Consider the following 15,419-nt stretch of genomic DNA (forward strand, 5'->3'; position numbering starts at 1 on the left):
TTAACAACACTCAGTAAGCATTTGGGAACTGAGGACACTAATTGTTGGAGTTTTGAAAGTGAAATTCTTTCCCATTCTTGCTTAATACATGACTTCACAGGGTCAACAGTCTGGGGTCTCCATTGTCACACTTTTCCACTTTGCATCAGTCCATCTCAGATGAGCTTGGGCCCAGAGAAGTCAAGATTTCTGGATGTCATTGATAGGCTTTATGATTTTCTGCAATATTGCACTGCGATATTGCACATTCGGTCTACTTGCACAAAATGTTTTGCTGTTTTTTGTTGTAAATACTATTTGTATACCTAGTTATATTGTATTTTTATTATATGATATTATATAATAAGTATTATGTATTATTATACATATCATATAACCATATTTAGTTCTACTTAGTTATATTTTTATTTTCATTCCTGTTTGCTGTATGTTTAATTGCTACTGCAACAAAATAATTTCCCAAATTGGGATCAATAAAGAAACCACCTAAGTCTAAGTCTCATTTTCACCTGAGTCTTAAGTTGCATTTGCAGATGTAACAAACTGTGTTTACTGGTTTTCTGAAATGTACCAGAGCACATGTAGTAATAGCCTTACATAACCATGTTATGTAGATTCTATGGACTGTATTTGCCCGTGCAGCTTTTTCATAAAGTGATAAAATAGTAGTTACCAGGATAACTCTTTTTCTTTGAGTATGTGTTTAAGCTTCTAACGGTGTAGAAGAACAAATGTTTGTGCTCACTGTCTAATCAGGGGGTGTTTCCTCCCCATATAAAACCCCTGTGCACATGTTGCTCGTCTCTCTTTTAAACTCAGCAACAGAGCCTGGGCCAGCTGGGCCAGTATTTAGAGGGCTATGCATGTACTGAACAAGTCTCTAAATGTTATGTTAATGTGTGACTGTCTGAGGTCTCCCTGTTGTCCAACTTTGAGACCTTTGGGCTCCTAACTGTGAAGAAGGCCCTTGTTAGAAAATTCCTTCACACTTCGTCTGAAAATACAATGTAAATAGATTATGAAATATGGTGGTATTAAGCTTAAGGATGCTGGAGCTCCAACATGGAGCCCTCAGGAGCCAGTGTTTCATTTATCCATCATATCCATTGGCTGCTGGAGAAACATGGCAGTGAAGGTCCACTCTGCTTGTAGATGTACACTTCTTATTTTCAGGCACTTATAAACTAATTGAAACAGGCTTATATTTTATGCCAAGCTTGGAAGAAAGCCGGAATAATACCGGAAGTCATGTGAAATAGCTTTCATAGGGTTTGTTTTTCATATAAGGAGGACACAAAAGCAAAATTTGAATTATTGTAATAAAAACTTTGCTTTTATAGTGGCGGGTCTGTGAGTACGTTGTGGGGCAAACAAGAATGCAGAGCAGGTTTCCCATTACAGTCAGTATTTGTTTTCTGCTTGTAGCACACGCAACTTTGTATTTTTGCACATTCGTCAATCCAGCTTTTATTTTGGAAGCAATAACCGGAAAAGCAAAATGTCTTCTGTCTTTATCTATCAGGCGTAACTAGTGCTGAGTCTGAAGAGAGGGAGAAGGGAGTAGCTCTACCTGGTCTGTCATACAGTGGACTGGTTTGAGTTGTCAGCGGACCTTTCCGGCAAACAATGTATTTTAGTCACAGAAAGTAGTGATTTGTCAGCTGAAAAAGGAGATAAAAGACAGCTGGGAACACTGAGGTGTCGCTTTGGAAAATATACGTAGGATGGGCGAGCGCGCGGACACTGCGTTTAACATTAATACCACTGGATCAAAGTGGCTGCTGCCTGTCAGTGAACACCTGGGCTTTCCTCTTGATCAGGTAGGAGTATCTGCTCATGAAATTGAGTTAATAGACAGCATTTCCTGAGCTATGTTAAAATAACATTCTGTGTTACAAATAAATAGTCTGTCAATTAAGGTTGTGTCACATGTTGGAGAGACATGCAGTGATTCACTAACTGTCATCGACGCCCACATTGCAGTTCATAATCGTGATGGTACACAGGAGATTAGAGGATTTACGTGTTCTTGTCTCTGCCCAAAGTGGTGTCAGACAGTGAAGTCTCGCATGCCAAAGTGTAAAAAGTAGGCTGCTTCTTCACAGTTATAGTCAGCTATTTGATCGGCTGTTACACAAAATCCACAGCAAAGCTATAATCCCCGTGAAAGAGATAAGACAGCACTGAGGACGATGAAATGAGTGTGGAAAAACATTTAAATCCTTCACTATCCTGTCAGAATATGTTCCTTTAGGAGTGTGAGGAGGAGTTGTTTTTTTTTGTCAGGTCTAGAAAGGCAGATATTTGGTTGAATGTATATCTCTTCCATACAGGTGAATTTTTTGGCCTGTCAGCTGTTTGCCCTGGCTGCTGCTTTCTGGTTTCGTCTCTACCTCAGTCCTAACCATGCCAATCCCCTGGTCAGGCACGCTGTGGCCACTCTCCTTGGCATTGCCTTTCTCATCTTCTGCTTTGGATGGTACTGTATGATACAGTTAGAGACACGCTCACACAGTAGTCCATTCAGTTCCTCTCATACGATGCTGCGCCTCTTCTTTTTTTCTTCGCTGAGTCAGTAACAGCTTTGATCATCAACATGTTTTCAGTATACAGAGCAGATGCCCCAAGTGCAAGGGTCCAGTGCTGAATGGCTTATAATTATTGGAGGACAATCAGGCTGTGGACAATGAGAGCGCACAGAAAGGAGATAGACAGGAGAAAAGTTTGTGGTGGCATTTGGTCCACAACTAGCAGGTTTAAGGGGAAAATGTGCCCAGACTGCATTGATGCACTCTACCATAACATAATAATGCACATTTTCTGATAGTGTGTGTCTTTTTCTGCAGGTACTCAGCTCACATCCTTACAGTGGTGGTTGCAAGCTACCTGATCATTGTCCAAGCTGACATCAACAATGTACACAGGTAAGTGTTGCTCGTCATACTTCAATGGAAAATCCACTTAAGAGACTGGGGTAAAGCTATGTTATGGAGACAAAACGAGGGATTGTAAAATGGGATATGAACTGTTACAGCACAGAAATGTGTTGGAATTAGTTACATTGAAACACATCAAATATTAGGTGGAATTAACTGTGTTACTGTACATACTGTGTGTAGTTATTCAGCGCCACAAAAGTGTGAACACCTGTTGATATATACTTGTTCCCTTTGTCTGGGAGCCTGGTTGGTTTGGTTCCAGAAAAACAAAATCCTGTTGTACTCCATAATCAATAAGTTGCTACAAGTGTTGTTTGACCTGTTTTGACCTGTCTGTCTGTCATCATAGCAGCAGGTGGGTGGCTGCCACAACAGCAACATCTCATTTCCACAGTGCTGTATATTGGTGCTTTTCTAGGTAATGTTGTCTTCTGGTTAAACTTGTCAGACAAGAACAGTCCTGAAGCTGCTGATGTCAAAAGTTTTCATTCTGAGTGGCTAGATTGCTAGGACTAGATAGTGGCAGTGAAATTGATAACTTATTTGTTGTTGTAAGGCAGTTGTTGAAATGTTAATCTGACAAACAAAAATTTTTTGTTCTTCACGCCTCTTGAAGCCACCCGTTCATTTACTCCCTCGCACACCTTCCAATGCAGACTGCAGGTCAAAGCACTCCATCCCATTATGTTTCTGTTAAAATGTAGCCTGAACAGAAACACTGTTGTTTAAAGAAACCAACATTAAACATGACACATGAAAGGCAGCCTGACATGCCAGCCGGACCAGTCTGTTAGATCAGTGCAGACAGTCGGACTGTGTGAGTGTGTGTGAGTGTGGATTTTTCAGTACCTACTCTTTGCAGCCATGTGTGTACCTTAGCAAATGTGCATACAGTAAATGCTACTTCATATTTGGTAGGTTGAAACAACTTGGCAAGTGTGTCAATTGTAGTTATTTTTCTCCTTTGTGAATTCAACAACATAATGATGTTTGGTTAGATTGCTCTGGCATTCATGAGTAAAGGGATTACCTGCAGACAGAGGAAGATAAAGTCAGTATTGTTCTGTAGGTGTGGAGGCAAAAGACATTGTAAACTGTCCCAGGTTAAACCTATGATACATACCACATTACACACCTCTGAAGGTGCAAAATGTGTGTTTAAAAATTCCAGAATTAACTAGAATGGCAGGATTGCAGGCTGGGAGCTCACTGCGTTTCACAAACTCTCTTGGCATTTTTAGATTGTTAAATACACAAAGTGAACTCCCAAAATGTTTTTCCTTATTTTACAGAAAAATACAACTTTACGCCTTTTGAGTTCAAGTTTCTTTCTTTTACTGAACCAAGACAAGCTTAATTGATTTGTTAACTAATCATGAAGCACAAGGAAAAAAAAAAAACAGCGAAAGCAGTGGCACAGTAGGGTCAAGATAGATTGTATAAAGATGTGAAAATCCCCACCGCTGATGCCCAATGTTCCTGTCGCTCCTCTCCCACTTCACACCTCTGCTGTGCTGGTTGGAGCTGCTGTAAATCACCTCGGTACCATATTCCCTGCCATCAAACTGGCCTCTGTTGGTCTTGGAGGCTCTGTTCACTGTGACGCTGCTGAGTCGGGCTCTGAGCTAATAGCGCGACTAGCTGCACAGCTAATTGAGCTATCTAGCAAACTGCAGATAGTAGCCACAGCAAAGAGTACCGTGAGCTGCAGCTAGCAGGTAGGCGTTTGTTGTGGCGACCCCGGTGTTAAACTTTTTTCTGACCCGCCATCTTAACCCAGATGTTTAGTGATAATTTAGTCTTCATGTATCTTAGATGAGGTCAGTTCTTACATGTGCATGGTCTCAAGTAGCAGCTTCTCTCATCTTTAAAAATGAACCATTTGTAATTTTCAAGTGTGCAGCTTGCAGCCACAGCAAATAAAAGATAAAATTCTGCTTTGATGATGATTTTCTAAGGAAAATTGATCACACTAAGATAACAAGTATGAAATTCGTAGAATCCTGCTTTAGCAAGAACTGGTATTCATTCAAGTACAGTAGACATACATGAACTGAGCTAAGCTCATCTGCTTGCATGTAAGAAAGGCATCCATCAGTCCCTGTGACTGTCTGAGTATGCAGAGAAAACAGCATGAGTTCCACAAACCCTCTAATGACTAATAGTTTTATCAGCATAAAAAGAGCAGACAGTAAGTACATTTCTGAAGCGTCCTGATAATATTCACAGGTATTACGTCTATCACCGAAACATCTCAACTGTCTTGTGTGATTTAGATTTATTCATTCCTCCACATGCAGGTATTCCATGGTGATGGCTATGGGCTACTTGACAATGTGCCAAGTGAGCAGAGTCTTCATCTTTAACTATGGGATACTGTCCACTGACTTCTCTGGGTAAGGAAAAGCTTAATCACTCTGTTGTCTCGACTTGTTTCCTCTCTCGTGGTCACACCTTGTTGGTGACAGCATATTAGTCATTTTCATTCTAGCGCAGTTATATTGTTATCAGGTAACGTCTCCAAACTGTGTTGTACCTGCTTGCACAGTCACCAGTGCCACAGCCTTTTGTCAATACAACCCCGCTGATTAAAAAGCAGCGGTGTGGATTGTTCACAGTTGGCTCTGCCCAGCCAGGTAGAGTTCAGGTATCCACTGCCTCCCAGCAACTGTGATTTGTTGTGTTAGAAACGAGGCTGCCTTTAAACGGACAGGCAGGTCACTCCTTAGTATGTTTCTCTTTATTTGAAGGATTTCCTTTCATTACAGCATTACATGCTCTTTATCAAACTCTGTGGGGATCATGAAGGATCTAAAAGAAGAACTTAGTGAAGCAGGAGTAGAAGATGTGCAGTGACTTCTCTGTCGTTGCTCGTTATTCTCTAAATGAAAGATGGATAGAAAGAGCATTAACTTCATTCCTAAGCTACTTTCACATTGATATGAAGTTGTTAACAAACTGGTGATACCGTACAGAGAGCTGGGCCTGGCAGGATTCACAAAAAACAGACAAATATTTAACTGGACATGGAGCTGCACATGCATCGGGATAATGCCTGAGGTGGTGCCCTTCATACCAGTGAAAGTGGACCATGGTGTTTTCTGTGTGCAGTTGTTCCTTTAAAAGGTGACAGCACTTTGGTGGCTCCTGTGTTCAGCAACTTCTTTGCCCAGCTCTGGTTTGGATGAATTTGCTGGCAGCCTCATTTGTGCTCCGCGTGACTTTTGGTGATGAGCAGCCAGGCCTGTGCGTCAGCCTTTGGTATGGTCATATATTGAATTAGAGATCCATCTTCTTCGAGCTTTCAGGCTGGACAGATTCATGGTTGTCAGAGGTGGTGTTCATATGTGAAATTACTCACATTGGTTTTGATGAAGTACCCCAGTGCCAGAGGAAACACTTTAAGCAAAGGTTCTTTCACTTAGTGGTCTTATTTTTTCACACCATTCATTTATGTTGGTAATTAGCTGTTTTACGCTGTTGTGCTATCCTCATTATCACCTTGATATGCTGTGTTGTTCTCCCAGTTGGAGGATGTTAATCTAGTCTCCGTGCTATTCTCCCGTTTGTCAATCAGCATTTCCATAAACCGATCTTGTCTGATTTTGGCAGAAAGGCAGCACAACTGAAACTGAACTGGGTCAGAATCTTGTGTACTCTGCCAACTTTCGAGTCGAGGTGGAAAAACAGAGTCTGCAAGCTACAGTGGTGGAGGGTTGCAGACCCTGAAAATGTTTCCCTAAAGCCAACTGCCAGCCCTCATTGAGCTGGCACTGCCAGCCGCTCGGCCAACCCCTCTCTGCCTCGGTTTTCCATGCAGTGCTTACAATGCAGTCCACTCATACACAGGAACCAGTGTGTGTGTGTGTGTGTGTGTGTGTGTGTGTGTGTGTGAGTGTGTGTGTGTGAGAGAGAGAGAGATGTAGTTTATGTGTGCCTTTGTGCACACACGCTCACATTCTTGGAACAGAGAGGTCTCTATCTGTGAATGAAACCAGGAGAGGGGGTGTGAAACTTGTTTGTTCAGACTTTACTGTACTGGACCACAAAGCCCACCACCATCACCTCATTTTCACTTTGTGTATGTATGTTGCTTTCCATCACAGTGAAAAGTGCATGCAAGTTATCACGTTACTGTTTGGTACATTGCAGATAAGTGTGGAAATCATCCAGTATTTGATGGGTGATGGATTGGTAGAATCAACTTTAGAACATGAACCTGTTTGGAACACTGTGAGCTTAACAAGATGAAGATGAAGATCAGGCTGTGCTGGTTTCGAAGAAAGACGACGGATTTGAATGAAGTCTACTGGATTAATAAGTGACCACCTGACTTGACACCATGGGAAAAGAATGAAGTGATTCACTGCGGGAAATAATTCTGTAGCGTCAGACAGATGCTCAGTAGGCGTGCGTTCGGGACGTGCTTTGTTTTTTTCCCATGGTGTCACTGAAAGGGCTGTCCTGCTGCTCATCAGACGAACACGCTGATCTGTCAGTGGTCTCTGCCTCTGAGTTTAAAAACACGATACCTGTCCTGACACTTTGTCAACATTGCCCACCTACGTCAGACAGCCTTTGCGCGACTGAAAACACCAGAATATTTTTTGCTGCTCAGAAACAGTCTCTTCTTGTTACCTTGTTGTATGTTCGTTTTTCCTACTCAGGCCCCTGATGATAGTCACACAGAAGATCACCACACTGGCGTTTCAGCTCCATGATGGTAAAGCAGACAATACACACACACACGCACACACACATACACACACACAAACTTTTTTCGCTGCTGAATTTCTGACAGTATGACCGTGAACCAACATGCACAACACCCGGACCCTGAAACTGAAGCAGCAAAACTGAATTCAGCCATCATTCATGTTATGATTTGCTGAAGGGTTAGGGTTAGTAATACTACTACCACTGAGAACTTCATCATTTGTTTTTCAGGTATGTGTAAGAAATCTGAACAGTTGACCTCGGAGCAGAAGCTTCTGGCTGTAAAGTAAGTTCTTACTGTGTGTAAAACATACTAATCACTCCAGTCATTTTGTGACACACTGGTAATTACACATTGCAGTGTGAAACGTCAGAGCACTGTGCTCTGTGATTAATGATAAGGTGCAGGTGTCTGGTGTCATTTCTCACCATTTTTCTTGGCTGAATTTAGCTGATTTTCTTCTAAACCTGACTATTGGGGCGCACATTTTGACACTGTAGGAGTGATATGTATCTGGATCCAGTGTCCCCATCAGTCATGAATGCACAGAAGGTTGCATCTGAATGAACACCTTATTTAAAGAATAAATAACTGTCTCTTTTTCTTTAGCCACGAAGAGCAATGACAAGGAGATGCAATCATGGTGAATAGCTTGTTTATGTAAAAAGCATGCTGGGAACTTGGAAAAGAGGACTCATTCTGTTTATGCATGTGAATCTCTAAAACCACATTCATCAGTGTACCATGCATGCTATCTTAAAAAAGTTTTTTTAAAGTATAAAAAAGATCATAACACATAGTGTTGCTCTTATGATAGTCCCGCAGCTTTAAATTTGGTGATTGTCTCATGTTTGTTAGCTCACTTTTAGATTCCTGTGCTTCCTGTGGATTTGGATATCACTTAGATTTTATTAAGCCCCATTCAGATTTTACTTATCACTTCTGGTTATACTATAAACGTTACATAGAAGCTTTGATGCATGTGAGCAGCAATGTAGACAGAAGTTCAGTGATACTCTGCTTCCAGCTATCAGTAAGCTTACTGAAAAGCAGACTTCTTCATTTTCAACTAGTTCATGATACCCAAACCTGGCTCCCTGAAAGGCTACGCAGCTGCTGTAATTGCAGGGCCAAAGGCTAAGTCAAAGCTAATTTATTGGATATTTTGAATATTTGGATTGTCAAAAAATTGGTAACTTTATTTAAAAATAAATGGCATGCTTTTTTCATGTTTCCACCCAACATAGATGGAAATAGCCAGTCATACTGTTGTATTTCGCCTGAAGTGAAACCGTCACTGCTATGCTATTGAAAATGAAGTGGTTTCCAATGCTTTGTCCTGTCTGCAGTGTGAGGCCTTCTCTCATCGAGTACCTGAGTTACAATTTGAACTTCCTGAGTATCTTGGTGGGACCATGCAGTAACTATAAGGACTACATAGACTTCATAGAGGGCAGACACATCAGCAGCAGGCTCAGGCAGCAGTCTGGCACATGTAATGGGCAGAACGGCTATGATAAGACACTGGAGCCGTCACCTCTGGTAAGTTCATGAATGCATGCCTGTTGCTGCTTGGTCTTGTGATTGCACTTTTCTGCTCTTTTCTTGTAGCCTTCTCCTAGTTTCATTTTTGTACTCACTGAGACTTCTCCAGTTTGTATTGTGAGACAGAGCACACTGTCTCTGGCTCTGTCTGAAAATGTCATTAACCTCATGTTAAATTCTGAAATAAACTTATCATAATAAGAACAGGCATTACTTGGCTGGTGTGGACTAGCCAGGGACAGCGTCTCCTAAACAGCTGGAGTGATTCAAATGTGGCTCATTTAGACTTGTCACCTCTAGGATGAATAGGATTGTACACAGATCCAATCAGTTCCAACCAATGGGAACAGCTTGTAGTTTAAGGAAAGAAGTGTAACCTGAGCTTTGCCAGAGTGAATGCACATAGTGAATGGATTCAGTGGAGTGGTGCAACAACCCAGTATTTGGTTTCTGTCTTTATGTTACTGATTGTGGTTTGAAGCCAAAGAAGAAAAGAACTGAGAAAAGTGTTTGCTCTGAAGTGGCGAGTACAAGAAATCCTCATAACACGCATCATTCCACCATTAGTAGTTTATTCATTATTCAGCATAGTTCCAACCTGCTCTGTTTAAAAAAAAAAATGCTACAGCCAGTAATAAAAGGAAAAGACAGAAATGGTCCCTCACCCGGCTTTTTGTAGACCCATCAACATGCAGCAATGCAGTCTTCAGTTTTTGCATCTTGTCCTACTGCTGTCGTTATTTCAGCCTCCGTAATAGATATAATTCATTTCCTCTGGTCTAAATTTGACCTCATTTTGGAGTGACTTGGACAGTCCAGTGGTCTTCATGCTGATTCTTAATGTGTATTTCCATCACCATTTTCCCTGCAGAACACTGTCTGTCGAAAATTGCTGGTCTGCGGCGGCTGTATGCTGTTTTTCCTCACTGTGACTCGGTCCTTGCCGATAACGTACAACGTCGACCCCCACTTTGTCAGCAATACCCCCTTCCTCACCAGACTCACCTATGCTTTCTTCTCTATACAAGCAGCAAGGCCCAAATTCTACTTTGCCTGGACACTAGGTGAGCGCTGTGTGTGTGTGTGTTTCAGCTGTCATTCGTCAGTTATCAGCTGGTACCATGATGGGAACATGAGCTGCATTGTTATTGCCATGTGATTTGTTTTTTCACTCCGTCCTGTCAGCTGATGCAGTCAACAATGCTGCTGGTTATGGTTTCTTGGGCATGGATGAAAATGGAAAGCCATCTTGGGGCCTCATGTGCAACCTCAACATCGTGGGGATTGAGGTGATTCACATGATTGAAAACCAGCACATAGTCCCTCTGTACTGTGTTTAACGTCGCAATAGTCAGTCCCAAGTCTGACAATAACTTGGGTTGGATTGATGCACACAGTTACTGTTACGTGGTTATTTATTAAGCTTTTTTTCAGACGGCAACCAGCTTCAAGACATTTATTGACAACTGGAATATTCGAACAGGAATTTGGCTCAAAACGTGAGTACTGCAAACACATTTACTCAGCTTTCCATATCACAAACGCTTTTTAACATGTCTGGTTCCTGTCATCTCCTCAGGGTGTGTTATGACCGAGCGCCCAAGCACAGGTTGGCTTTGACCTTCATCCTGTCTGCCCTGTGGCACGGTGTTTATCCAGGGTACTATTTCACCTTTATCACTGCCATCCCCATCACGATAGCAGCACGGAATGTGAGTACTCTGCCCCCTCAGGAAATTCACATTAGTACTTCAGTGTACAACTGGAAGGAAATAAATACTCCAGTTTTCCAATTACATCCACTATCTCATTATAACTATATCGTATAAGCATACTTGTTAATTTGTATTGACTTGTTATTCCAAAGCTGGCAGTTTCTCTCTTTCATGTGTGTGAGGTCAGGTTGGATGAGTTTATCTGAGTTTCAGAGAAAAAACAATAAGTACACCTGAGTGACCTGTGGGTGAGAGTGGACGTTATTATACCACAGCAAAATATAACAGACAGAGAAAAACTTTTAAAGGAAGATGATAAACTTAGTTGGGGAAGCTGGAATTACATTACTAGTCCTTTTACAGGTGTACAAATTTCTTCGTCTGTCTCTACCCGCCAGGTACGGAAATCTGTTCGCCACTGCTTCCTGGGCTCCAGAGGCTCCAAGCTGGCTTACGACATCTTAACTTGGGCAGCCACTCAGCTGGCCATCTGCTACACTGTCATGCCTTTTCTGCTTCTTGCAGTAGAGCCCACGTTGGTTTACTACAGGTGTGTAATTCTCATCTTTAGTCCTCTTATCCTCTGAAGCCTGCTTGCCATGTTTGTGAGGTCGTCTGCCCACTGGCCAAAGTTGTTACTGTGCAAACTGTACGCAGTCCAAGCACGTCAGCTGTGCATGTTCCAAGAACTGTTCATGGCTCTCCTCACTGATGCACCTCCTCTCTACAGAAGACAAAGCAGCTCTTCTTCTTGGTGTTGTGAGGTTGCCATCTTGTTTTCTTGTGTGTATGTGAAGAATGCATCCACATACGCAGACTCCCTCCCCCTCCTCCGTATGTATGTTGTCTGTGTTGAAGCCTGTGTTTATCTGCTGTGCAAGTATGCAGCTAACCACATCCAGACTGAAGTTTCAACAAAACCTTTACATGATAAGGGAGAATCAGTGTGATGTGGTTGTGAGATATGAGTACCAGTGCACTCCTTGTCCAATAGTTTTAAATGCTTTATGGTAACTGGTGGCCCTGACTTTGTGGGCTTCTAAGTCCACTAAGTGGGACATTCTTGCAGAGTGTGCATGGTATTTTGCAACAAATTTGTCAACAGCGTTCAAGTTTAAGAAAGTATTTCTGAGGATGCATCAAACAGACTGTGAAAATGTCATTCTTAAAAGATCAGTGTGTAGGATTTAGTGGCATCTAGTGGTAAGGTTGCACTTTGCAACCAACTGAATTCACCTCGCCTTGTCCCTCCCTTTCCAAGCATGTAGAGGTATCTATGGTGGCTGCTAAAATACTAAAAATGTGATAGGCGATCTCTGGAGCCAGCGTTTGGTTTGACCATTCAGGGCTACTGTAGAAATATGGCCAATAGACCAGGTTAAATCCTACACACTGGACATTTAAAATAATTTTATTTGTCTTCAAAACATCAAGGTGATGTCTTGAAATGTCTTGTTTCGTCCAACCAGCAGTCTAAAACCCAGAGACATTCAGTTTACTGTCACAGAGGACTAAACCAACCAGGAAGTACACACATTTCAGAAGTTGGAACCATTAAAAATGAACCAAAAAGATTAATCAATCCTGAAAACAGCGGTTGGTTAGTTTTTTTTGTCACTAATCGCTGCAGCTTTAGAATAAATATATTTGCAGGCTTTTAGTGGCATATTGGTGATTTATTAAGAGCCAGTATGCCAGAAGTGCTGTTTCTTCTGGCTGATGATGGGTATGAAGGTTGAGCCCCAGAATTCTTCTTTTTCTTCTTTTTCAAAGTGTTCCACATTTCAGTTTTTAACATGATAATTTGTGGCCTGCTCTTAACTCGTAAATGAAGTCACACTTTCCTACTCGTCAACATTTCTCTGTGGTACATTAATATAAGCTGCATTCTGTTTTTCATCTTTTCTTTCCTAGATCTATGTACTTCCACGTGCACATCATTAGCATTCTGGCTGCGATCGCCCTGCATCAGAAACACAAACCCAGGGAACCCTCTGCCACCACTGAAACGTTTTCCTCCGCCTCCTCCTCCCTCTCGTCTTCGTGCTCAGCTCAGTGCCAGCTTGTTCACTCCAACAACAATGACAAAGTAGATTGAAAACCCCCTCTGCACGTTCTTTTACCAGGCTCTCAGTCCACTGTGTGTTTTCAAAGACAAGTGAATATCCCTGTTAGGGAAAGCAGTTCACCTTCCAGCAAGGTGCCTCAACTGCTCTCCTTTTAAATCCACGCCAGTCCAGCCTATTCAGCATCAGCCACTCCACACTGCACCCACCTTGACCAGCAGCATTCTAACCTTACAAGACAAGAAACAACCTACGAGGACAACAGCCAACCATCCCCGTCTTTACAAAACAAGACCCAAGCGAGTTTGCTCACGTCCGGTTAGCCTTAGAGAACCTGCTACTACATGATGCCAGTGGACTATTTAAGTATCATGTGTTATTAGACCACTTGAAGTAGGAAGAAGCCTGCCTGGTTGTAGACTCCTTCCTCAGTTTTCTCACTCCACACTCAGACAGATCATGGCAGCACTTACCGAAAGATTTTGAGCGCCCCCATCAGTTAGCCTTAAATAAGATAGCTGCTTTTCCAGATGCAACAGACATCCAGCATGGACACTTAGTAGGGTTTGAGTGCTTTGCCTTGCAAATACAAGCACTGGTGGGCCTACTCAACACCCCTGGACAAGAGGACAATGTGGAATTGCAGTGTGACTCACATGTGCCTCATCTCACCTTCATTACGGTCCCTAAAGGGCATACAGCCAATTTAAAATGGGAAAACTTTGTGTTATTTATTGTTTGGGACAGAGGAAAGAGGACAACAACTGTGATGGAACAATATAATACAGGATTTCAACCTATGGCACTGGATGTACATGGGGAGAGCTTTTCTGCCATATTATAAGATTAAGATAAATACATAAAAAAAAGCTCAGCAGGCAGAGTAGAAAGACAAAAAATAGCTGAAGGAACATCTCTGGTACCACCACCAGGATGCTGGCCTCTCTCTTTTTTTCCTCTCCACCTGTCACCCCCTCTCCTCCACGGTCGCCCTCCCATGCCCATCTCAACACCAGCCTGCCTGCTCCAACAACAATGCAACAGTGTGAAGAGTGAAAGGAGGCTCACTTTCTGTCCTGTCCTCTATCTGGGCTGTCTTGCCAAATGGTGGGATCTGAGCCAGCACAGTGGGAGAGCAGCTCATAAGCAGGGCACAAATACCAGGACACACACACACACACACACACACACACACACACACACACACACACAAACAAACTCATGAATAAACAGACAAATATGCACATACTCTTTTAGACACGCTCATACTTGGTCTTAGTCTGATACAAAGGCTGCCCTTGTGTGGCCTCAACAAAAGAGCATACCAAGAGGAGAGAGAGGCCTGGTGTGTGTGTGTGTGTGTGTGTGTGTGTGTGTGTGTGTGTGTGTGTGTGTGTGTGTGTGTGTGTGTGTGTGTGTGTGTCTCGTTTACCCTCTGATACCGATCCTGTGAACGTGCACTGTGGACTGTGCCGGTATTTCTCCCACTCTTAGTTTGTACTGGCTCAGTGGAATGACACTTGAAATACCAATTAGACCACGCAGCTCTCAAACTGTCCAGTGAAACCATCACTAATGAAGTATTTTAAGGCAGGATGGCAGCTCCTCCTGGTGAGGAGACTTGACTATTCTGTAAAATAGAAGTAAACTCTTTACTATAGTTTCTATGGATAATCATGGGCATTAAAACGTAAAGGAAACGCTGACGTAGTTTTAAGTAGTTATAGAATATGTGATGCAATGATAAGCTCCAGTTTTTGCTGTATTGCATACACAGTTGTAAGTGATGAGATGAGCACACACTGATTAAGAGTTGAGAGAACAAACATACAATTTTCAGTTATTTAATGAGCATAGTTGGACTTTCCCCAAGAAGCCTTTGTTTGTGCTGAAGAAGTTGGGAATTTAATGGTGACATCGTTCTCAATGTATTTACCATGTGAACGGTGCTGGATAGCCATTATCATGGTTTCAAGTAATTGAACAAGATGCTGTGGAAGTTTCTCTTTTTGGGAGCAAACTGATGCACACTGAGTGAATGGAAAATATGATCATAAATAGGACATTTTAAATCAAATGCATTTCTTCTCAGTGGGAGCAGGGTGCTGCGTTTGCTCTGAGTCTCTGTGAGAAAGAACACGTTTCAAAACTGTTGATTTACCAGAACTTATCAGCTGCTGCAGGTTGATTTAACAGAGACGTCTGCACCATGCTGACTTAAGTAATGAAGGTAAGCCAACTGGGACTGACTGAAACTGTCACGCTACAGCATCTCCCAATGCAACTTCACACCCACCATGAGCAGGAAGCACATGTTTCCACAGATACTGCAGTTTCACACCAAAATTCACAATTTCTTCTTTTTGCTAGCTTTTTACTTTTGCACAATCAAAGTTGATGCATCAGAGGGCTTATGATAAGAGATGAGCTAATGATG

The 15,419-nt window shown here is 42.2% G+C and overlaps 1 protein-coding gene across 1 annotated transcript; it reads left to right on the top strand.

Annotated features, from left to right (window-relative positions):
- The first annotated feature begins 1,530 nt into the window (after nucleotides 1-1,530).
- On the top strand, nucleotides 1,531-13,981 carry mboat1 (membrane bound O-acyltransferase domain containing 1). The gene is made up of 13 exons (XM_070967148.1): nucleotides 1,531-1,820; nucleotides 2,334-2,479; nucleotides 2,847-2,924; nucleotides 5,240-5,335; nucleotides 7,607-7,662; nucleotides 7,887-7,941; nucleotides 9,006-9,198; nucleotides 10,073-10,265; nucleotides 10,387-10,490; nucleotides 10,636-10,700; nucleotides 10,781-10,913; nucleotides 11,315-11,466; nucleotides 12,831-13,981. The coding sequence occupies exons 1-13, from the start codon at nucleotides 1,725-1,727 to the stop codon at nucleotides 13,012-13,014; spliced, it is 1,551 nt and encodes a 516-aa protein (XP_070823249.1). The 5' UTR covers nucleotides 1,531-1,724; the 3' UTR covers nucleotides 13,015-13,981.
- The last annotated feature ends 1,438 nt before the right edge of the window (nucleotides 13,982-15,419 follow it).

This window comes from Chaetodon trifascialis, chromosome 7 (assembly GCF_039877785.1).
Source record: "Chaetodon trifascialis isolate fChaTrf1 chromosome 7, fChaTrf1.hap1, whole genome shotgun sequence".
NCBI classification, from domain to species: Eukaryota; Metazoa; Chordata; class Actinopteri; order Chaetodontiformes; family Chaetodontidae; genus Chaetodon; species Chaetodon trifascialis.

What these genes read in the sequence shown, in the direction of transcription:
- mboat1 (XM_070967148.1), top strand. Translation starts at nt 1,725, where the DNA reads ATGGGCGAGCGCGCGGACACTGCGTTTAACATTAATACCACTGGATCA. An exon ending in GACATCAACAATGTACACAG is followed by an intron (nt 2,925 to 5,239) that starts GTAAGTGTTGCT and finishes CTCCACATGCAG; the next exon opens with GTATTCCATGGTGATGGCTA. An exon ending in CAGAAGCTTCTGGCTGTAAA is followed by an intron (nt 7,942 to 9,005) that starts GTAAGTTCTTAC and finishes TCCTGTCTGCAG; the next exon opens with TGTGAGGCCTTCTCTCATCG.